The 24,322-nt window shown below is 51.5% G+C and overlaps 2 protein-coding genes across 4 annotated transcripts; one reads left to right on the top strand and one right to left on the bottom strand.

The window, feature by feature from the left end:
• Positions 1-659: 659 nt before the first annotated feature.
• On the bottom strand, positions 660-21,924 carry LOC103125467 (galactoside alpha-(1,2)-fucosyltransferase 2-like). Its single transcript, XM_007536251.3, has 3 exons — positions 21,733-21,924; positions 18,121-18,200; positions 660-1,732 (listed from the first exon to the last, which is right to left on the bottom strand). Exon 3 carries the CDS (start codon positions 1,689-1,691, stop codon positions 732-734), a length of 960 nt encoding a protein of 319 aa, XP_007536313.3. The 5' UTR covers positions 1,692-1,732; positions 18,121-18,200; positions 21,733-21,924; the 3' UTR covers positions 660-731.
• On the top strand, positions 14,713-24,322 carry NTN5 (netrin 5). 3 transcript variants are annotated; one of them, XM_060173942.1, is made up of 7 exons: positions 14,713-14,908; positions 16,815-17,466; positions 20,159-20,347; positions 20,533-20,682; positions 21,071-21,124; positions 21,520-21,600; positions 21,897-22,423. In XM_060173942.1, the coding sequence occupies exons 2-7, from the start codon at positions 16,836-16,838 to the stop codon at positions 22,094-22,096; spliced, it is 1,305 nt and encodes a 434-aa protein (XP_060029925.1). In that variant the 5' UTR covers positions 14,713-14,908; positions 16,815-16,835; the 3' UTR covers positions 22,097-22,423. The 3 variants fall into 3 exon arrangements, with proteins under 3 accessions (XP_060029925.1, XP_060029919.1, XP_060029934.1); XM_060173936.1 differs by lacking the exon at positions 21,897-22,423 and adding an exon at positions 23,388-24,322 and having other exon boundaries at positions 14,715-14,908; XM_060173951.1 differs by lacking the exon at positions 21,897-22,423 and adding an exon at positions 23,388-24,322 and having other exon boundaries at positions 14,716-14,908; positions 16,815-16,989.

The following is a 24,322-nucleotide window of genomic DNA, read 5'->3' as shown; positions in this document are numbered from 1 at the left end:
GCCAGAGCAGCATTCAGCTCTGCCTAATGGCAATTCTGGGGGTTAAACATAAGAGGTTAGCATGAACATGAATACCTTTATAATTTTTTTTTTTTAGATAGAGACAGAGAACACAGCACTGAAGTGTCCTGAGTCAAGTACAAGGCAAACAGTGTACTACCCAAATGAGCTACTGTTCCAGTCCATGAAAGTTCTTTTTAATGAGGAGAGCTTAATCTTGCATTACTTGCAGCCTAAAGTGTCGTATGCTTTACATTGGTTTGTTCTAGCCCTCCCCCGCCAAGAGAATTGGATCAGTCCAGTTAATTTTGCAGGCCGCTTGGCCCCGCCCCAAGGAACCCCGAGAGAGGGTTCCTGAGTTCCAGAGTGCCAGAGTTCCAGAGTTGGAGAGTTCCTGAGGGTTCCTGAGTTCGAGAGTGCCAGAGTTCCAGAGTTGGAGAGTTCCTGAGTTCGAGAGTAAGAGAGAGTGCTTGCGCCACCGCCGCCGCAAAGAGACAGCAGAGTTCTGTTTGGTGATTAGTTTGTCTTAGTTTATGAATCGTTGTTCCTGAATAAAGAAATACAGCTTCCCTGCCCAGCCGTTGTCTCCGCATCTTTGTTACCCGCCCGTGAAGCAAGACTGGCCAGCAAGAGCCTTACGAATTTTAACAACACTAAAGCATCCTGAAATAAAAGAAATGGTCCTGAGTGATAAGACCATGAGTCCTGGTGCCCTGGGGATCATCATGCCATCAGTGCTTGAAGAGTGGGGACAAGTCTGCCGGTATCCCAATCCACTCTGGCAGGAAAGCTGCCTTGGGCTTAAAAAATTTGCGTAAGGCAGACTTTGGGAGGGTGTAATTGGCCAGGTAGATGGTCTGTCCCCCTGTGAGGTAGCCTGCCCAGAACCCAAAGGTCCCTATGGTCATGATGGTGTGGTTACACTGCATGAGCAGCGCAAAGTCCCTGCCGGGAGAGCCCTCCAGGCCATTGCCAGCAAACACCACATCCCCACGGGAGGCATCAATGTTGTCTCGGCACCAGGCCATGTCATTGCTGGTCACCACGAACAGAGGGGAGCTGTGGTGGGTGCGGAACCAGGCCAGGGCCTGCTGCAGGTAGCCCCTGTCAGCCACCACGCCCTTCCAGACTTTGGGCATGAGGTAGACATAGTCTCCCCTGCGCACATGCACCCCCACAAAGGTGCTGGGCTGGCTCCCGTTCACCATCAGGCCTCGCAGCAGCCGCTGGGCCTCCTCCCTCAAGTGGTCGTGCAGAGTGAACTCACGCAGGATCTCCTGGCGCAGGTGGTGGTAGAAGGTCCAGGAACCAGGGGAGTCAGTCAGACGCACATACTGCCCTGGGATGTGGCGGTACTGCTCCTCCATCCAGTCGTTCAGTTTATAGTTGTTCCATGGGATCTGGTTGATTGTGGTGTTGTGCAGGACAGGGAGGCTGATTCTGAAGAGGGGGGCTAGGAAATCATGCGTCTGGGGCAGGATGAAGGCTGGACGCCCATTCATCTTGGCCAGTGCGTACAGCGTGGCGTATTGCCCCATCTGGTTCCCCAGACGACCTCTGGAGTTGATGGTGAACATGCCCTCCTGGGCCAGATGTCTGGGGAACAGGACCTCAGGGGCTGACACCTGAGCCAGGTACTGGTGCTCATACAACAGTATGCACGCCACAAACATGAACAGGATCAGGCACATGCCGGAGTAGAGAGACCCAGTGGTCTGGCGTCTCAAGATGGCTGAGGGGAGGAGAGGACATGAGTGTCAGCCAGTCATTCACTCTGTCCATCCCTGCCTGTCCAGTGCTCGCCAGGATGGAGGCTTCCAGGCACAGACCCAGGCCTGCATGGTGACCCAGCTCCTCCCCTCACCTAGTGTGTGTGACTTCAGTCAAGTTACCTCACCTCTTTGCACCCTGGCTTTATCCTCAGTTAAATAAGGCTGATGAGGTGGAGCCATTTGCAAGTGTTGAGAGGTGATAGCTCTGTACAATGAAAAACTAGAGGAATGAAGTTATGAAGACCTCTTCAACACATGGTTCTGGGAAAACTGGACAGCCACATGAGGAGAAGTGACTCTAGATCATCACTTAACACCATGCACCAAAATCCAACCAAAATGGATGAAAGATCTGGACATTACATCAGACACTCTGAAGTTTATAGGAGAAATCATTAGTAAAACACTGCAGGATCTTCACATCAAGGATGGGTTTGGATAGTCGACCCCATGGCATGGGAAATGAAAACAAGAGTAAATAAAACGGGCTACATCAAACTAAAACCCTCTACACACCCATCTTGTTGAGAGCAAACAACACAATGGAAAGCAGACAGCCAAGTAAATAGGAGAAGATACTTGCACATCACACATCTGATTAATGTATGATATCAAACATCTATAAAGAATTAAGGGGGAGAGTCGGGCGGTAGCGCAGTGGGTTAAGTGCACATGGTGCAAAGCGCATGGACTGGCATAAGGATCCCAGTTCGAGCCCCCGGCTCCCCACCTGCAGGGGTGTCGCTTCACAGGTGGTGAAGCAGGTCTGCAGGTGTCCTTCTTTCTCTCCCTCCTTCTGTCTGTCCTACCTAACAATGGCAACATCAATAACAACAATAATAGCTACAACATCAATAAAAAAACAAGGGCAACAAAAGGGAAAGTAAACAAAATAAAATAAGAATTAAGGGGGTCAGGTGGTGGTGCACCAGCTTAAGCACACATAGTACTAAGCATAAGTACCTACTCAAGGACTCTGGTTCAAGCCCCCAGATCTCCACCTGCAGAGGGGTCGCTTCACAATTGGTAAAGCAGATCTGCAGGTGTCTATCTTTCTCTCTCCCTCTCTATCTTCCCCTCCTTTCTTTGTCCTATATAAAAAAAAAACATTGGCTGCAGGAGCAGTGCATGTGTAGTACAAGCACCAAGCCCCAGCTATAATCCTGGAGGTATAATAATAATAATAAAGTACAGCTCAACAACAACAGAAATAAATAAATAAACCTATAAGAACATGCGGCAAAAAACTAAACAGTTTCTCCCATCCACGTACTAACCAGACCCGACTCTACTTAGCTTCCGAGATCAGATGAGATCGGGTGTGTTCCGGGTGGTGTGGCTGTAGGCAACTAAGCAGTTTCTAAAGAAGAGATACACATAGCCTACAGACATTAGAAGAAATTCTCCTCTTCACTCAGTCACCAGTAGAGAAATGCTAATTATTGAATAAAACTACACTGAGATTCCACTTCACACCTGTGAGAATGGCCTACATCCAAAGAAAAGAAATGCTAGGCTTTGGTGATGCTGTAGATAGATATAAGGGACTCTGCTGTAGTTAGACATAAGAGCTGCCAGTTCTTAGCAACATCGCCCCGCCAGATATTCGTCGGGATGCGGCATCATCTAAGTTCATTTCCCACGTCTATGCTCGACCGGACCTGCCAATATACGTGGATATCTTCGCCCACCCTGTCCAACTCTTGACGTCTCGTCACCCAATCTGGTCCCCTACGCCTACACTGAACTTCTCTGTTCCAGTCTCTTGGAAACAGAGCTGGCAGTCAGAACAAACACCTCATCACAGACCCCTGCAAGCGTCAACCCAGCTTTGACCTAGCACGTTATGATTGGGCCCTCCTCAATCGCTATCGAACTGGCCATGGCTGATGTGCCGCTATGTTCCATCGCTGGGGAGCCAGAGACGACCCGAACTGCCCCTGCGGCTCCAGACAGACTATGACCCACATAGTCAACGACTGCCACCTCTCCAGATTCAAAGGAGGTCTCGAAACTTTACATCAGGCTCAACCTGACGCTGTTGACTGGCTACGGAAGAAGGGCAAACGCTAGAAGAAGAAGGGACTCTGCAAGCTGGTCATGTCCTTTGGAAGACTGTGTGGAGCATCCAGAAAAAAATCAAAATGGAATTACCTTATGGTCCAGCAATATCACTCTTTATCTAATGGAGACACAAACACTAACTAATTAGAAGGGAGAGGGAGTCAGGCGGTAGTTCAGTGGTTTAAACGCACATGGCGCCAAGCGCAAGGACCCACATAAGGATCCCGGTTCAAGCCCTGGCTCCCCACCTATAGGGGAGTCGTTTCACAAGCGGTGAAGCAGGTCTGCAGGTGTCTCTCTTTCTCTCCCCCTGCCTTCCCCTCCTCTCTCCGTTTCTCTCCGTCCTATCCAACAACGACAACATCAATAGCAACAACAATAAGAAGCAAACAAGGGCAACAAAAGGGGGAAAAAAAGAACTGATTAAAAATAAATAAATAGCTCTCCTCTCCTCTCCCGGATCAACTAGGAATACCAAAGGAGACCACCCGGACCGAAACAAGACCGGACTAGAATGACCACAGAAACCCAGTAAATCACCCGTGAGTACAAACACGCGTGGCTGGTGACAGAGAGGAGAGAGGGGCCTAAGGAGAGATTAAGTGACTGCTAACAGTTCGACAGTCTGTCAGTGGAGACACCACCTCCAGTCTGCTCCACCAACAAGGGGACAGCTGAAGGGAGGAAAGGACTCCCCAGAGACTCACCAAGTACAACTCTGAGTCTCCATTGCTACTACCCTCAGAATCTGGAGCAGCAACAGGGAGGGACACCAGGGCACAGAGATCTAACCGGGAAACTCAGGAGAAGACCTATACCTCGGTGGCATAGCTGAAGGGCTGTGAAAGTCTCTTTGCATTACCACTGGATTATCTCTGCCACACCCTGCTTTATCTCTTGGTCAGGAGTCATTGATTAAGCCAAGAAGCCTATTGATAGTTTAAAAGCCCTCAGGCTACCATAGCCTACAGGGGAAAAAAAAAAGGCTTTTACACCACTGAACTCCAACTCAGGGATTGAAAAAACTGTTAACTTATATAAAATGGTTAAAACAACAAGAAAAAATAATGGAGACTCGAACCAGGACAAGAGTCCAGCTAAAAGTCCTCCAGAGGGCGAAGCACAAAACAACGAGTTCAACATCCAAACATTAGCTAAGGAAATAATAACAGGAGTGAGTAAAGAATTTGAAAAAATTGTAATCAGAACTGCAGGAACAACAAATGAGAATATGGAAGAAAATTCTAATAATCTCATGGTTATTAGAGAGCTGAAAGCTGAAATCGCTGAGCTAAGAAGGCAACTAGCTGAACAAGCTAAAACAGTATCAGAGCAGGGCAACAAAATAGATGAACTCCAGAAAGCAGTAGAGGGCAGAGAGAATAGAATCAATGAGGCTGAAGACAGAATTAGCAAGATTGAGGATGAATTAGAGACAACTAAAGAAGAAGTAAGAGATCTCAAAAAGAGATTAAGAGATGCTGAAAACAACAACAGAGTCCTATGGGATGACTTCAAAAGAAACAATATACGCATTATTGGCTTACCAGAGGAAGAAAGAGAAGGGGAGGAAGAAAGCGTTCTCCAGGCCATAATAGCTGAAAATTTCTCTAGTCTAGACAACACCAAAGACATAAAGATTCAAGAAGCCCAGAGGGTCCCAAACAGAATTAACCCAGACCTAAAGACACCAAGACATGTCATACTTAGATTGGAAAGGAATAAGGATAAAGAAAGGATCCTCAAGGCTGCAATAGAAAAACAAAGAGTCACCTACAAAGGAAAACCCATAAGATTAGCAGCAGACTTCTCCATACAAACACTACAGGCCAGAAGAGAATGGCAAGATATCTATCGAGTGCTCAATGAGAAAGGCTTTCAGCCAAGAATACTATATCCTGCTAGATTGTCATTCAGACTAGATGGAAGCATCAAAACCTTCTCAGACAAGCAACAGTTGAAGGAAGCAACCATCACCAAGCCTGCCTTGAAAGAAGTTCTGAAAGGTTTCCTATAAACAACCAGACCACCACAAATAGAACACATATCAAAACACTCTAAAACTCTACAAGAATGGCGTTAAAATATCTTCAATCTTTGATATCAATAAATGTGAATGGCCTGAATTCACCTATTAAAAGACACAGAGTAGGAAGATGGATCAGAAAACACAACCCAACAATATGTTGTCTACAGGAAACTCACCTAACGCAACAAGACAATCACAGACTTAAAGTGAAAGGATGGAAAACTATCATTCAAGCCAATGGCCCACAAAAAAGGGCAGGAACAGCTATTCTCATATCTGACATGATAGACTACCCTATGATCCTGCAATTCCTCTCCTGGGGATATAACCTAAGGAACACAACATATCTATCCAAAAAAAATCTGTGTACACATATGTTCTTGGCAGCACAATTTGTAATAGTCAAAACCTGGAAGCAACCCAGGTGTCCAACAACAGATGAGTGGCTGAGCAAGTTGTGGTATATATACACAATGGAATACTACTCAGCTGTAAAAAATGGTGACTTCACCGTTTTCAGCCAATCTTGGATGGACCTTGAAAAAATCATGTTGAGTGAAATAAGTCAGAAACAGAAGGATGAATACGGGATGATCTCACTCTCAGGCCGAAGTTGAAAAACAAGATTAGAAAAGAAAACACAAGTCTAACCTGAAATGGAATTGGAGTATTACACCAAAGTAAAAGACTCTGGGGTGGATGGGTGGGTGGGTGGGGAGAATACAGGTTCATGAAAAATGATGAATTAAATAGTGGGGGTTGTATTGTTGAATGGGAATCTGGGGAATGTTATGCATGTAAAAAAAAAAAAAGAAGTAGAAACGCAAAGCAGAAATTAACTGAGTTTGGAGTATGGCACCAAAGTAAGAAAGCAGAAGTACACTAGAGTTTGCAGTGAGTACCTCCCTAATACTTCCTCTCCACTTTTCCAAGCTTTGGGACCAGGATTGCTCAACAATTTGTTTGGCTTTGTATGTTAACTCTCTTTTCAGTCACCAGGTTCCAGGTGTCATCAGGATGCCGGCCAGACTTCCCTGGATTGAAGACCCCACCAATATGTCCTGGAGCTCAGCTTCCCCAGAGACCCACCCTACTAGGGAAAGAGAGAGGCAGACTGGGAGTATGGATCGACCAGTCAACGCCCATGTTCAGCGGTGAAGCAATTACAGAAGCCAGACCTTCTACCTTCTGCAACCCACAATGATCCTGGGTCCATGCTCCCAGAGGGATAGAGAATGGGAAAGCTATCGGGGGAGGGGGTGGGATATGGAGATTGGGCGGTGGGAATTGTGTGGAGTTGTACCCCTCCTACCCTATGGTTTTGTTAATTAATCCTTTCTTAAATAAAAAAAATAAATAAAAAAAATTTAAAAAAATTAAAAAATAAATAAATAAATAATAAAAGTGACATATGCAGGGCCAGGTGGTGGCACGCCCAGCGTATAGGTTACAATACACAAGGACCCAGGTTCAAGCCCCTGACACCCAACTGCAGGGAGAAAGCTTTGTAAATGGTGAAGCAGTGCTGCAGCTCTCTCTCTCTCTCTCTCCCTTTTTCCTTCCCTATTACCCTCTTCCCCTCTCAACTTTTGGCTCTCTATCCAATAAATAAATAAAGATAATTTAAAAACATCATTAGAAAAGACATATGCATCCCTATGTTCATAGGTACATTATTCATAATAGCCAAAAACTGGAAGTAGCCTAAATGACCATCGACAGATGTCTGGGTAGAGAAATTACGGGATATATATATATTCCATGGAATAGTATTCTGCAATAAAAAAATAAAACAAAAGGGAGTCGGGCAGTGGCGCAGTGGGTTAAGCGCACGTGGTGTAAATTGCAGGCACCGGCGTAAGGATCCCGGTTCGAGCCCCCGGCTCCCCACCTGCAGGGGAGTCGCTTCACAGGCGGTGAAGCAGGTCTGCAGGTGTCTATCTTTCTCTCCCCTCTCTCTCTGTCTTCCCCTCCTCTCTCCATTTCTCTCTGTCCTATCCAACAACAAAGCAACGTCAACAATGGCAATAATAACCGTAACAAGGTTGCAACAACTAGGGCAACAAAAAGGGGGAAAATGGCCTCCAGGAGCGGTGGATTCATGGTGCAGGCACCGAGCCCAGCAATAACCCTGGAGGAAAAAAAAAAATAAAACAAAAAATAACTTTGTGTCCTTTGGGACAAATGGATGGACCTGGAGGTGATTAAGCTTAGCAAAGTAAGTAGAGAGAAAAAACAGCTACCCAATGTTTTCACTCATATGTGAAATCTAGAGAATGCATACACATGAGCTTGCAGAAGAAGAAGAAAAAGAAGAAGAGGAGGAGGAGGAGGAGGAGGAAGAAGAAGGAGAAGAGGAAGAAGAAGAAAAGAAAAGCAAACAGAATTCTGAGAACTATGGTGGTTATCTTTGGGAGGAGGATGAACTTTGGGGGTGTGCCGTGTAGAAGTATCCCCTGTAATGTTACTATCTTGTAAGCTACTGTTAATCATAAATAAAAGTAAAACAGAACTAGAGGATATTGCTAAAAGAAATACAGACCATCTTTGAACTAGCTCATTGTGGACAGTAGTACCTGCACTGTCGTGAGTGTCACCCAGTTTCACTCCTGGTACACCACGTGTGGGACAATATGGCATCAGGAAGGCTGCCATTCTGTGGGCTCTCTCTCTCTCTGAAAACTCTGGCCTTGAACAGTAAAGCCCTGACAGCGACAAAAGAAAGACAAAAATAAATGGATATATATCCACTGTTCAATGGATCAAAAGAAGAAATATTGTCAAAACAGCCACCTTATCTAAAGCCAGTATAGATTGAATGCAATCCCCATCAAAAGCTCGGTGGCATTCTTCAAGGAAACTGAACAAGCAATCTATTTGAAAAGGTGTGTGGTTGCTGGTGGGCATGCGAACTGCTGCAGTCCCTTTGAAAGACTGTATGGCCGGTCCCTAAGCAAATACGAATGGAATTACCTGGTGACACAGCAATACCACTCTTCGGCATTTATCCAGTGGACAAACACCAATTAGAAGGGACAATAGTCAAACAGTGGAAGCAGCCTAAATGCCCTTCAACAGATGGCTGGTTAAAGAAGTGCTGGGCTGGGAGTCGGGCGGTAACTCAGCGGGTTAAGTGCACATGTCTGGCTCCCCGCCTGCAGGGGAGTCGCTTCACAGGCGGTGAAGCAGGTCTGCAGGTGTCTGTCTTTCTCTCCCCCTCTCTGTCTTCCCCTCCTCTCTCCATTTCTCTCTGTCCTATCCAACAATGATGACATCAATAACAACAACAGTAACTACAACAACAATAAAAACAAGGGCAACAAAAGGGAAAATAAATAAATTTTTTTAAGTTGTGGGGTATATATTCCATGGAATACTGCTTTGCAGTCAGAAAAAGATGATGGTGTGTCCTTAGGGACATAACAAATAACTAGATACTAGACGCGGTGATGCTTAGCAAAATAAGGAGAGAGACGAAACACAGCTACCAGATGGTTTCACTCATGTGGAATCTAAAGACTGGATTCACATGAACTTGCCCAAAAAAAGGAAAGAAAAGAAGAGAAAACAAAAACAAGCTTTAAAAAATATTATTACTAATTATTCCCTTTTGTTGCCCTTGTTGTTTTTTTATTGTTGTAATTATTACTGTTGTCATAGCTGTTGTCGTTGTTGGATAGGACAGAGAGACATGGAGAGAGGAGGGGAAGACAGAGAGAGAGGGGGAGAGAAAGACAGACACCTGCAGACCTGCTTCACTGCCTGTGAAGTGACTCCCCTGCAGGTGGGGGCTCAAACCCGGATCCTTCTATAATAGTCCCTGCGCCAAGTGCGCTTAACCCGCTGAGCTACCGCCCAACTCCTAAACAAGCTGTTTTTAAGACTTTGTGAGAACTATGGTGGTTGGGCCAGGTGCTGATGGCGCACCCTGTTAAGCACATATACTATGAAGTGCAAGGATCAGAGCAAGGATCTAGGTTCAAGCCCCCACTTCCCTCCTGCAGGGGAGACACCTCACGAGCGGTGAAGTAGGTCTGCAGGTGTCTATCTTTATCTCTCCCTCTCTATTTCCCCATCATCTCTCAGTTTCTCTCTGACCTATCAAATAAAATGGAAAATGGTCTGGGAGGTAGCTCAGTGGATAAAGCATTGGACTCTAAAGCATAAGGTCCTAAGTACTATCTCCAGCAGCATATGTAGCAGAATGATGTCTGGTTCTCTCTCTCCCCCCCCTTTTCTCTCCTTCTTTCTTTCTCAGAAATAAATAAATAAAATCTTTAAATATAGGGAATAGGGCGGTAGCACAGCAGGTTAAGCGCAGGTGGCGCAAAGTGCAAGGACTGGCATAAGGATCCCAGCTGGAGCCCCCGGCTCGCCACCTGCAGGGGAGTCACTGCACAAGCAATGAAGCAGATCTGCAGGTGTCTGTCTTTCTCTCCCCCTCTCTGTCTTCCCCTCCTCTCTCCATTTCTCTCTGTCCTATCTAACAACAATGACATTAACAACAATAATAACTTCAACAATAAAACAACAAGGGCAACAAAAGGGAATAAATGATTTTTTAAAAATCTTTAAAAATAAATGGAAAAAATGGTCCCTAGGAGCAGTGGGCTCTTAATGCCAACACTGAGCCCTGGAGACCAAATAAAAAGAACTACGGTCCTTATCTTTGGGTGGTGCGAGGTAGGAGCACAAAGTTTGGCTAGTGGGTGTAATGTGGACATTGTAATCCATTGTAATCTTACAATCCTGTAACATATCACTAACAACACATAAAAAGGGAAAAAAGGAAGAAAGAAAAAGAATGTGTGTGGAACCATAAAGATTACAAATAGCCAAAGCATCACAGATAAAATTTTTAAACGGTGGTAGAGGCAGGTGGTGGTGGCCAGTTGAGCGCGTGTGTTAGTCCGAGGCCCCAGTCCTCATCTGAATGCGGCGGCAAGTCTGCAGGTACCTTTTGCTACCGCCACCCTCCTTAATTTTTCTCTGCCCTATAAAATATAAAAGTAAAAGGAGAGAAAAAAATGCCCAGAGAGACAATGAATTTTTCCTGCCGACACCATGCCCAGGCAATAAGCCTGGTAGCACTAAACATAGAAATCAAAATTAAGGGAGTCGGGCAGTAGCGCAGCGGGTTAAGCGCACGTAGTGCGAAGCTCAAGGACCAGCATAAGGATCCCGGTTCGAGCCTGCGGCTCCCCACCTGCAGGGGAGTCGCTTCACAGGCGGTGAAGCAGGTCTGCAGGTGTCTGTCTTTCTCTCCCCCTCTCTGTCTTCCCCTCCTCTCTCCATTTCTCTCTGTCCTACCCACCTACGATGACATCGATAGCAACAACAATGATAACTACAACAATAAAACAACAAGGGCAACAAAAGGAAAAAAATTTTATAAACCTTTTTTTAAAAATATTTATTTTACTTATTTATTCCCTTTTGTTGCCCTTGTTTTATTGTTGTAGTTATTATTGTTGTTGTCGTTGTTGGATAGGACAGAGAGAAATGGAGAGAGGAGGGGAAGACAGAGAGGAGGAGAGAAAGACAGACACCTGCAGACCTGCTTCACCGCCTGTGAAGCAACTCCCCTGCAGGTGGGGAGCCGGGGTTCGAACCGGGATCCTTATGCCGGTCCTTGTGCTTTGCGCCACCTGCACTTAACCCGCTGCGCTACAGCCCGACTCCCAATAAATGTTTTTTAAAAATCTAAATTTTTTAATGTACACACATAGACATATGTATATACACATGAGCAGACAATGAGATATTTCTCAGCTGTAAGAAACTGATAAAATCTTCACTTTTGCTGTGACTTGGGTAGAACTTGAGGGAACCATTTAATGATATACGCCAGAAACACAGGAATGAATGATGGCTACACTCATGGATAGGACTTTACAAAATGAAGGAAGGAGGCAGGGGAGATAGCATAATGGTTATGCAAAGAGTCTCTCATGCCTAGGACTCCCAAAGTCCCAGGTTCAGCCAGCCCATCTGCATCACTTTATGCCAGAGCTGAGCAATACTCTAGGGAAAAACAAAACAAGCAAACAAACAAACAACAAAAAAGGAAGAAAGAGAGGAAAATCAAAGGATAAAAATCAGACTACAGGGAGTCCTGCGGTAGCGCAGTGGGTTAAGCGCACGTGGCGCAAAGCACAAGGACCGGCATAAGGATCCCGGTTCGAGCCCCGGGCTCCCCACCTGCAGGGGAGTCGCTTCACAGGCGGTGAAGCAGGTCTGCAGGTGTCTGTCTTTCTCTCCCCCTCTCTGTCTTCCCCTCCTCTCTCCATTTCTCTCTGTCCTATCCAACAACAATGACAGCAATAATAACTACAACAACAAAACAACAAGGGCAACAAAATAAATAAATAGTTAATTAAATAAAAAAAGAATTTTCTATTCTTTATGCTTTTAAAAGATAGAAAGGAGAGAGAGAGAAAAAAAAAAGATACGGAGGCTGGTCAAGGAGGCGGCATAGTGGATAAAGCACTGGACTCTTACACATACGGTCCTGAGTTTCATGTCCAGCAGCACATGTATCCGAGTGATATCTGGTTCTTTCTCTCTTTCCTCCTGCCTTTCTAGTAAATAAATTTTACAAATATTTAAAATAAGAAAAAGAGAAGAAGATACAGAGAGAGGAGAAACACCACAGCACCATTCTACAACCATGGAGTTTACCGGTGCTACAAATGGCGCTCCCGGGATTTGAACCTAGGCACACAGTAAGGTGCACGCTGGGCCCTCCCTCTGGGACATCTTCCTATTGATTGTCTAACAATTTCTACTTGATAGGACAGAGGTAAGGGGAGAGAGAGACAGAAACACCTGCTCCATCATAAAGCTTCCCCGTGCAGGTGGGGCGGAGGCCTTGAACCCTGGTCCTTGTGCACAGTAATACAACACTCCATGAGGGATGCCACCACCCAGCCCTCTGGAACATATTTCTAGTTGCTATATTTGTCAATGCTAATTCAGCTGTTGAATGAAACCATTAAGATGCTAAATTTTGGGAGTCAGACAGTAGTACAGCGGGTTAAACGCACTTGTCGCGAATTGCAAGATACCAGCAGAAGGATCCCGGTTCGAGCCCCCAGCTCCCCACCTGCAGGGGAATCGCTTCACAGGCGGTGAAGCAGGTCTGCAGGTGTCTAGCTTTCTCTCTCCCTCTCTGTCTTCCCCTCCTCTCTCCATTTCTCTCTGTCCTGTCTAACAATGACGACATCAATAACAACAATAACAACAGGACAACAAAAAAGAAAATAAATAAATAAATATATATATATATATTTTTTAAAAAAGATCCTAAACTTGACTCGCCGAAGTCTGACTTCACTGGACTCACGTGTGTGACTTGGGTCTCACAAGGCCTGGAATCCAAAGGGCCCCGCCTCCACTCATTCCATGAGCAAAGATTCAGAGCTCCCCCTCCTGGCCGTTCACCAGCCTCAGCAAGTGACAAGCTCAAGAGGAGAGCGGCGTGGGCTTATTCTCCTGGTCCGCAAAGCCTCCTGGCCATTCCTAGAGGTGGGAGAGCCCGAGCTGACTGTATAGACCTCACTGCGCGACTCTCGCGTGTTCCGCAGCAGGCGCAGTAACGTGTGCTTATGCCAGGGGTGCCACTTCATGTCATCTCTCTGCCCCTCCCATACATAGTGGTGTCCACACTACAGAAGGTTTGAAGATGCAGCTAGTCCAGGGAGTTTCAAAGCAACAAATTAGAGGTCTTTTCAAAGCAACAAATTGCTTGGTTATTCCTGTGGCCACTTCCCATGAGGAAGATGTGTTTTAGCTTATTTTATTTTGAAGATGTTATTTATTAATACCAGATTGACAGGGAGGAGAAATATCCAGAGCAGTGTTCTGATACAAGGGATCAAAACTCAAACCTGGGATCTCAGGCTTCCACATCCATCGCCCTACTCCCTCTGCCACCTCCTGGATCACAAGGAGGGTACGTTTAGAAAAGAAGGAAGGGGAGAAAGAGGGAGATGAGGGAGAAGAGGGGGGGGAGGGGGAGAAAGGCAAAGATTCATTCATTTTTGCTAAGAGACAGAGATAGGGGCCAGGTGGCCAGCAGCTGCTCAAGCACACATGGTCCACTGCGCAAGGACCCAGCTTCCAACTCTCGGTCCCCACCTGCAGAGGGGAAGCTTCACAAGTGATGTAAGTGTCTCTCTGTCTCTCCCTATCTCCCCCTTCCCTCTCAATTTCTCTGTCTCTGTCCAGTAGAGGAACAAAAATTTTAAAGGAGTTGACAGCAAGGTGAGTACTTAAATACTCTTGGGGGAGCCTGGCAATGGCTCTGTGGGGCTGGGGGTGGAGCCCGTATTCTCCCTGTACCCTAGAAACCACTGAGGTCAGAGACCTTCTCGTGCCCACTTACTTCCCCATCCCGTCAGTTCAAATAAATGTCCTTGTCAGAATTTCCCAGTGACTGCTCGAATTCTTCCAAGTAACCTTGGGGGCTTGAAAGCAACAAACTTTAAAACGTAGTTAACCTATAGCTGACAGGTGGTCCCAGAAGGGAGGGGGCTGGCTTTGGGTCACAGAGCCAGAAACCAACATGCCACCTGCTGAGTGAGCTCACATGGTAAGTTGAGCCCGACGCCACCTGCAGTCGGGAGTTGGTGGGGTAGCAAGGTAGGTGCTGGCAGAAGGGGGACCCCAGACCCATTTACCCACTGTCCAGTCCTACCTGCCTTGAGCCTTCTATGCCAGGCTGCTTTGAGCTGTGCAGCTGAGGACCCCTGAGGGGCGGCGGCATCCCACACAGCGAAGGGTAGTGAGCCTGGTGGGCGTCCCTGCGCAGGGGAGAAGAGTGTCTGCAGTTGGCAAGAGGGCTGGGGAGGGGGAGCTGGGTGGTGTTGGATTCTGCGTGCTCTGCTCAGAGCTCCCGCCCAGAGCCCACACTGGCCTGGGGCCCCAGCACAGCCACTCATCGTCACTCACTCCTGAGAACACACGCCCGCCCTGCCGCCAAGCTCCTGAACAACAGCAGGACCCACCGGAGCTACTGAGGAGACAACCTTCCTGGGTGCAGGTTTGGCCACTGTCCAGACCAAAGGGCTGGGAAGCTGGGTCCCAAATGCGAGCCCCCCACCCACCTACCCAGTGCATGTCTGTCTAAGGGTCTGGTGGGTACAGGAGCAAATACTGCATCTTAATTGGGGGGGGGGGATGGAGGAGGTAGAGTTCCCAGAAGAGGCAGGAACTGGGGGCCTTCTATCTGGTTCCCGAGGGGCAGAGCTGGCTTTGGGAGCACTCAGAAATACCAAGTCTCATAGACTGTCGCCCAGAGTGCTAGGGGTGAGGGAGTGGGCACCACAGAATCCCATGAGAGGAGAGGAGAAATGGAGTGGGGCCTTACCAGGACTGAGACCCAGCGGTAATGCTGCTGAGAAGGCAAGATGGCGCCGCAGGCTCCCGGGGAGGGGCACCCGGCGCCACCTGGCACATGGAGCAGGGTGGGAGGGTAGGGGAATGGGGTGGGGTGTCTGCACATGGCAACTGCGGTGGGGACACTGGGGGTGGGGAGAATTGGGATGGGGAGGATGTGACCCCACCCAGCACGCCCAAAGCCTCACATACTCCTAGTCTGGCTCCAGACTCAGAGCCAGGGCCTAAGCAGCAAGTCCCCTTAGGGCCCCAGAATTCAGTGAGTCCCCCTGACCAGGGAGGGAATGGGGGTGCGGACCAGCACTGATCCTCCCTAGCTCCCGACACCCCAGGGAAGTGAGGTGGATATCTGCTTCTCCCAGACGCCTTAGTATCTGCCTGTCTCTCTCTCTCTCTCTCAGAACCCCCCACCCACAACAATCCCCCCCCATCTGATGCAGTGACCTCTAGACAAGAGGAAGGGGACTCAGGTTCCCACACCCAGTACCCAGGATAGCAGTAGAAGGGCGCTGAGTAGATGAGAGGAGACTCCTCAGAAATCCAAGCACAAGGTCCTCCCTTCGAGTCTCCCAGGGGACCCCACGCACCTGTGATCCACACTGGATCTCAGTCCCCAGCAGCCCCAGCAAGCTCCTTAGCCGGCTCTCTGGGCTTAGGGCCTGGGTGGGAAAGGGTTAAGAGTGGACAGGGACTGGGCAGGGTGGTGGGAGGCCCCGTGTTTGGCATAATCCCTTCCATGCCCTGGGTGTGGAGAACAAGGTTAGGCCTCCACGTGGGAAAGGGCCTTGCTCTGATCCCCGTGGGCTGGGGTCTGGCCTCCTGCTTCTGATCCCCCGCCACTGCCAGGAGCCCCCTCTCCCTCTCTGCTGCCCTCCTCTCCCCACCCACCAGCCCCAGGCCCTCAGGCTGCCTGATCCTCCCTGTCTGGGCCTGAGTCCACCTGCCTGTCTGGCTGGCTCCCGGGAGCTCCACTCCCCCACACCACGGCCCTGTGGACACTGGGCTCCCCTTGAATTGCCTCTTCTTTTTTGAGACTCCTTTCCCAGCCCTTGGCCCTTCCCCTTCTCCAGGACTCCCTTCTCCTCCTCCTCCTCCTCCCTCCTCCCCCCTCCTCCTCCCCCCTCCTCCTCCCTCCTCCTCCCCCTCCCCCTCCTCCTCCTCTTCCTCATCCCTGTGCCTCTATCCTTGGCTCCAGGTCTTCCTCAGGCCTGCTCTCTGGTCCCCTCATGCTCTCTCTAGGCATCCCCATCTGTCCCCTGGCCACCCTCCCCCAGGGCTCCCTCCCCCTTGACACTGATGGATGGCTCTGGGGTGTTAAGCTGCTGATTAGTTCAGGCGAAATTCTCAATTTTGTTGTGTTCTCCCCCCTTTGGGTTATGTAAACAGGAATTGTGCCCAGATGGAACTATTTTTCACTGGTAGCAGCTGTGGAGAGGGCTCGGGCTGGGCTGGGGAGGGGGCACCAGGCTTCCTCAGGGAGCCCGGCAAGGGGTGGAGGCTGGCATCCAAGGCCTCCCTGAGGGCGACCTCCCCTCTCCTCTCCTCTGCAGGTGCTCGCTGGTGCTGGGACCATGCCCGGGACCTTTGCTCTCTTGCTTCTCTTGAGCCAGACCACTGCAGACCCCTGTTACCACCCAGGTGGCCAGCCCCGCTTCTGCCTCCCTCCAGTGACCCGGCTGGCTAGCACAGCCGCCTCCTGCCCCCAGGCCTGTGCCCTCTCTCCAGGTGTGGCCCTCAGCACCCCCGCCGCCTGCAATGGCAGCCTGACGCTGGCCTTGGGGGGCTCCTTTCTCCTGACCTCAGTCAGCCTGCGCTTCTGCACCCCAGGACCCCCAGCCCTGGTCCTGTCGGCCTCCTGGGCCACTGGAGGGCCTTGGAGAGCCCTGTGGCGTAGACCAGCTTGGCCTGGGGCACTAGGGGGCCCTGAGAGACTGACTTTCCGAAGCCCACCAGGCCCTAAGGCCAGTGTGGTGGCCAGTCAGCTCCGCATGGAGTTTGGGGGACGAGCTGGACTGGCTGCAGCTGGAGTGAGAGGCCGCTGCCAGTGTCACGGTCACGCAGCCCACTGTGCCGCCCGTGCCCAGCCCCCCCGCTGCCGCTGTCGCCACCACACCACGGGCCCGGGCTGCGAGACCTGCCGCCCCTCCCACCGGGACTGGCCCTGGAGACCTGCCACGCCCCAGCACCCCCACCCATGCCTGCGTGAGTCCTGGCCCCACTCCACACCCGCCCCGCTCTGCAGTGCCTCCAAGCTCAGGATACACTCAGAAGCTGGGCCCTTCAGTGCTGCCTCGGAGGTTCATACTCAGAGAAACATTCTCAGGGGTCAACAGGCCCTCCACCTTGTGGACTAATGAGCAAAATTATAGACACACAGAGACACACTGTCACATAGTAACACACACAGACATTCCACACATAAGACACACACACACACTTGGCTCCCTGGGCTTCCCTCTCTCCAGCTCCCACCAATCTTGTCTGTCCCCTGCACCCGTCTGTTTCACCCTGTGATGCTCCCCACTCTCTCCTCACCCTGGTGGGGTCTCCCTTGCAAGCCTCCACCAGCCCTCCTGGCCCTTGAATTCCTGCCAGGGGTCCAATTCTTTCTTCTTCTTCTTCTTCTCTTTATTTATTGGGTAAAGACAGGCAGAAATTGAGAGGGAAGGGGGAGAGAGACAGAGAGACACATTGGCAGCACTGCTTCACTGACTACAAAGCTTTCCCACTGCAGGTGGGGACCAGGGGCTTGAAATGAACCTGGGTCTTTGCACATTGTAACGTGTGCTAACCAGGTGTGCCACCACCCAGCCCAGCAGGGGTCCAATTCTACAGATAACAGGAGAGGAGACTCACCTGGCAGGCAGGCAGGCTGGGGTCCTTCCTGGACACAGGGCTCGATGTCCCTCTGATCATTATTACAGTCCTCTCTGCACCTGGGTAAGAGACCAAATGTGCGGTGGCCATGATGACAGGGGCCTGGCAGACGCGGAGAGTCCAAGCGCGGAGAGCCAAGTGATGGGCTCTGCTGACAGAGATCTGAAGGCCTCGCCCACTGGGGTTTTCAGAGACGACTTCAGACTCGCTGGCCATGTGAGATGCGTCACCTCCTCTGATGACACACACAGAGTGCGAGTCCCACCGGCAGGAGGAAACAGGCCTGAGTCGTGCTCCCAAGAGCACACAGCAGTCTGGTCCACCTCTCCACCCACAGGAGCCTCACTCCACCAGGCCTGGCCTCTCAAGCCGCTCCAGTCAACAAGCCCCTTGAATGTCCCCGAAGCAGCCATCACTGAACCCCATGCAGTAGAAACCTCACTAGGGGGTGGGGGGGTGGGTCAAGTGGGGGCAAGACCCTGGTCCCCACCTGCAATAGGAAAGCTTCAGGAGTGGTGAAGCATGGCGGCAGGTGTCTTTCTGTCTCCCTCCCTCCTCTCTCAATTTCTCTTACTCTATCAAAGAAATAGAGAGAGAAAGAAAGAATGAATGAATGAATGAAGGTGGGGGCAGATAGCATAATGGTTATACAAAAGAAATTCATATGCCGGAGGCTCCAAAGCCCCAAGTTCAATCCCCACACCACCATAAACCAGAGCTAATAAGTGCTAAGGTAAAATAGAGAGACAGAGAGAGAGAGAGAGAAGGAAAGAGGGAGAAAGAAAGAAAGAAAGAAAGAAAAAGAAAGGGAGGGAGGGAGGAAGAAAGGGAGGGAGGAAGAAAGGGAGGGAGGAAGAAAGGGAGGGAGAGAAGTCTCACTGGGAAGCGCTGGCTACAGAGTTCAGAGCCAGGGACACAGAAGCCCTGGTGCCTGGTGTGGCCCTTGGATGACATCTGCCTGGTAGGCCTAATGAACGGGAAGGACTCAGGTCCTCTGCCTTGGAATCCTTTGGAATCAGTGCTCCCTGGAGGCTGAGCCGGGGGGCAGACAGTCCCCCGTGAGCTGTGTGAGCAGCCCCTGGGGGTGGCAGCTAAAGGCCGGACTGGGGCCAGATAAGCAGCGTCCCGCCCTGCCTCTGCCGTCCCTCAGCTGTGTTGCCTAGGGCAGGTGACTTCACCTCTCTGTGCCTTAAGATCTGCATCTGGGGTTCTGGGAGCACAGTCCTGCCACAACCGCTGTGAGTACGAGCCCCACACAGAGGGCCTGGCACTGGGACAGGAATGTGTGAACAGGAATGCGTGTGCTGCACATGGGCCCTGGGTTCTGCACACCTGGACAGCTGGGCTCCTTTGCAACCTCGTGAGGCAGAAACTGCACGTGTCACTGTCAGCAGATGAAGCTGAGCCACAGACAACAGTCACTGGCCTGAGGAACACAGTCCAGTCAGGAGACACTCAGAGGGCTCTGACTCCTGCATCCACACTCTGAGCACTATGCTAAGCCCCCCACGCCCCAAATTTACACACATTCAAAATGTTCATCAGTCCCTGTGACTTCCCCAACTCTAGTGATCTCAACCCACTTTTTTTGGGGGGTGTCAGGAGTTGAACCCACGTCCTCACACATGCAAAGCATGCATTCCACCACTGAACCACACCCCTGGCGCTCACTCTATCTATTTATTATCAATATGCCTGGTGGTGGTGGTGGTGGTGCTGGGACTTCAATGCTCTGAGCTGACCTAGCCAGGCAGACGGGGAAAGCTTCCCCAGGGACTTCAGAATCCCAGAGTCCACACCCCAGTCACAACACGACGAAGTCGGCATGCTCCCAGTGAGTTATTCCACAGGCCCTCTGCACCCACACTCAAAGTGAGGGTGAAGAGGTTCTGGGGCCCAGGCAGTCTCTCACACTGTAGGCACGTTTTCCCTCCTTTCCTGAGGGCAGTGGGGAGAAAGCCAGGGTCAAGGAAGAGAGGCCTGGGCCTGATGGGGCCCCACTCCACCTCGCCTCCAGCCTGCTCCTGCAACCAGCATGCCCGACGCTGCAGGTTCAACTCTGAGCTGTTCAGGCTCTCGGGTGGTCGGAGTGGAGGTATCTGTGAACGGTGTCGCCACCACACAGCTGGGCGCCACTGCCAGTACTGCCAGCCTGGCTTCTGGAGGGACCCTGGCCAGCCAATCACCAGCCGCAAGGCCTGCAGGGGTGAGTGCAACCAGAAGGCAGGAGGGGGGAGTGCCAGGTCTGTGGCAGGAGGGACTGGGGGCCTAGGCTCCTGGGTCTCAGGGCAGAGCAGTTTGAGTTCTGGACTCACGCAGTCAAGGGAGGAGGGGCTGGTGGGAGCACCTAACACCCCGAAACCCCCACCCCCAGCATCTCTCCTCACACAGTCTGCCAGTGCCACCCTATTGGGGCATCAAGCAGCATCTGCAACCAGACCAGTGGGCAGTGCTCCTGCAAGCTGGGGGTCACCGGCCTGTTGTGCAACCGCTGTGGTCCTGGATTCCAACAGAGCCGCTCCCCTAGGATGCCCTGCCAGCGTGAGTCCCGAGGGGGGGGGGCAGGGCAAAGGGTCACCAGTCCCAAGTGGGACAAGAAGACATCCAGTGGGCAAGTGTGGTGAAGACTGGGTCCCTGGAAGATAGGCACTAGAGATGGAGGCCAGTTTCTGGGGCCTTGGGGAGGTGGGACTGAAATCCAGGAGCCTTGGTGTTGGAGAGGAAGAGGCTGGGTGCCTGAACTCCTGGGTCTGCAGGAAGAAGCAGGTTGGGCACACACCCCAGGGGCAGTGAGGAAGGCAGAGGGTATTTCAACTCTTGGGTCTCAAAGGAATAGGCTTTTGGGGTTCAGATGCCAGGATTCCTCTGGGGAGGCAGGGTGTTTGGTAAGGGGTGGGGAAGTAAGGCTGAATTTGCTCTGGTCTCACAGGAATTCCAGAGGCTACTACCACCCTGGCTATGACCCCTGCTGTTTACAGCTCTGGTAAGACAGACTGACAGATCTGGGGAGGGCTGACTAGTTCCCCTGCCTTGGGGGATATTTTTGGTTGACCCACTGAGCCCAGTTCTTAGGGATCAGGTACCCCAGCTGTCCATCAAATGTAATGTGCTGCACTCAGCAGACAGCACAGCACAGTGGTTCTGTAAAAGACCCTCATACATGAAACTCTGAGGTCCCAGGTTCATCCCCTGTCACCACCGACAGCCAGAGCTGAGCAGTGTTCTGCTAACGATAATTAATTAATGATCAGAGGAGTCTTAAATGATATATTTTTAGAAGATGTCATGTGGGATGGGCAGGGACCAATGCTGTGCTCTGGGCCTCTGGAGCCCACTGTAGACAGCCTGACCCCCCCCCACACCCTCCACCATCCCCAGACCCTCAGTGTCAAAGCTACTGCAATCACTCAGCCTCCAGGGTCCACATGAGTCTCAGGAAGTACTGCCAACAGGACTATGGTGAGTGTGGGGGGACAAAAGACCACAACTCTGGCCTTCACTTTTCTCCTTGAGTCTTAAAGGCCTAAAGCATACAGACACACTTGGCTGGGGGGGGGGGGGGGGATGCCTAAGAGAGGGAGGTCCTCATACCTCCCTCTGTTTGTACTCCTCGGGTTCTCTCAGAATCTCACAATGTCCTTCAGCCGAGTGTCTCTGAGGGAGGGTGGTGACCTCCTGGGGATGGAAGGAGAAAGGGCAGTGGTTGAGTGAAATGGCCCTTTGCACCCCCCTGCCTCTTTGATGCCCCACTTTAGGGCCCCGGATAGCTGAGCTTCAGTCCTTCTCCCAAGGATACCCCCCACCAACCCCTCATCTTCCAGCCTACACCATTCCCATGACCTCAGGTATCTCCATCTCTGAGGAGTTCAGCCCTGTTCACCAACCCAGGCCAGCCCGAACAGCTCTCCGTGGAACAGGACCTGAGGCGGTGACTCTCTGCGGAGTTGTCAGCTGACCGCTAGTGTTCTAGGACGGGAACAGTGGGCCCACTATCCACACCTCCCCTAGGAGAACCCTCTCTCAGAACCCATGAGGTCATACTCTCCAGAGTTATGCCATCCCAGATTCCAGAGAATGACCTCCAATCATCCGACATCCCTTCCCTCTTATATTCTCTCTCACTCTCTCTTGCTCTCTCGCTCTAGCTCTCTCTCAAACATTCATTAATGAGAAAGGTGACAGACACAGAGTGGGGGAGAACCAGAGTATCGCTATGGCACATGCAGCGCTGGGGCTCAAACTCAGCGACTTGTGTGGGAGTTAGAAATGTGTCTCCAGGGTCTTTCAATGTGTAATAACATTGCTGAGGGGCCTCTCAAGACCCCTTCTTTTCATTCTTTATTTTAGAGAGAGTAGAGATTCCACAGCACTGCTCCGGTATCCATGGAGCTCTCCCTGAGCTGTCGTCCATGGTGCACCCATGGGGCGCCTGGACTCTACCGTGAGTCTTGCTGGTGAGCCGACTCCAGACGCCAGGGACTCCATCTCTGACACCTCCAGACCCTGCTCACTCTCAGGCCTGTTCCCAGGCCCCCTGCACATCCAGAGCCTCCTCGCTTTTTTGAGTTGTTCCTGTTCCCATCACTCCTATCACGACCCCCTGCACAGGGCCCTGCTTCCGGTCTGGCCTCCCTTCCCCCGAAGGACACCCCACGGGCTTCCGGAAATAACTGCCTTTTAGTGCAGCCTGAGGCGCCCGAGTGATGCTCTGGCTTCCTTTGCTCTCTCTTGGGAGACCTGATTTCATATGAGAGAAATCAAGAGCCTTTTTTGATTTAAAGAAAGAAGACCCCCCCCCCCCAGGCCCGACATTTCCCACCTGATACCCAGGACACCCCACCCGCAGCACTGCCACAGAGATTCCCCCAGCAGGAAACCCTCCACAGCTCAAGGGCCCTCTGTGGCCACACCCCAACCCGGAAGTGCTCCCTGAGCCTTGCCCCCCCCAGGCCCACCCCCATGTGCTGACCCCACCAGCGGCCGGGTCTCTGTGCTTCCGGTCTCCATCCCGGAAGTGCACTCCAGGGTCGCTCCCAGACTCCAGACACCCCGAGTCAGGCCTGACCACCACACACACACACACGCGCACGCGCACGCGCACGCGCACGCGCACGCGCACGCGCACGCGCACGCGCACACACGCAATCACTCACGCACTCACTCCCCGAGGTCCGACTCCCCTCAGGCCCCGTGTCCCCACCGGCACCCCCAGCCCAGCCCCAGGCCTCACTGCCTCCCCCGCCCAGTCCTGCAGGCTCAGGTGCTGGCGGCCGAGCCCGCGGGCCCCGCGTGGAGCCGCCTGACCGCGCGCGTGCTGGCCGTGTACAAGCAGCGGGCGCCGCCGCTGCGCCGCGGGGACCAGCACCTCTGGGTGCCCGGCGCCGACCTGGCCTGCGGCTGCCTCCGCCTGCCGCCTGGCACCGACTACCTGCTGCTGGGCCGCGCGCCTCGTCACCCGGACCCCGCGCGCCTCGTCCTCGACCACCTGGGCCTGGCGCTGCCCTGGAGGCCACGCTGGGCTCGGCCTCTGAGGCGGCTGCGGCAGCAGGAGCGCGCGGGGGGCTGCCGGGGCCTGCGGGCTCCCACCAGCGGCCCAGCGCTGTCGCCAACTACCGCGCTGGCAACAGCTAGTCAGGCTGCCCACCGCCTGGACGGACAACCAATCCCATGAGCTGCCTCCCTCAGACAACCAATCACATGGGCGGCCTTCGTCCACGAGTCCTGAGAGAGCCAATCAGATGCCAAGCATTCTCTGACGTCACCTCACGTGTCTAGCCGGAGGGATACTCAACTGGAAGGCGGCCCACTGCTCAGCGCTTTGGCCTCTTATTAGAACACTTGACCTGTCACCTAAGCAGCGGCTCCCCCAATAAAGCCTCTGATACTGGGGGTCCGAGGATGGTCAATCTCCCTGTCCATGATGGGAGAGTCTCTGAGAGACAAAAGAAGGACCTGAGTAGATCAGCTGAGGCAGATATAGCTCTGCTCCCTACAAGACGGCCAATCCGATGAGAGCGTGGCTGTGACGTCACTGGGTGCTAGGGAGAATGGCTTTAACAGGGAGAAACACCTAGGGAAGGTTCAGGTGTCAGAGTTCTGGAAAGCCCTGTGAATAGCAATAATTGGTTGTGTGGACCTGGGGATGATCTATGAGAAGAGAATAAACGGTCCTACCATAAAC

This window comes from Erinaceus europaeus, chromosome 2 (genome assembly GCF_950295315.1).
Source record: "Erinaceus europaeus chromosome 2, mEriEur2.1, whole genome shotgun sequence".
Taxonomy (NCBI): domain Eukaryota; kingdom Metazoa; phylum Chordata; class Mammalia; order Eulipotyphla; family Erinaceidae; genus Erinaceus; species Erinaceus europaeus.
The sequence above is the reverse complement of the archived record's forward strand: the minus strand, read 5'-3'. Positions and strand labels throughout refer to the sequence as shown.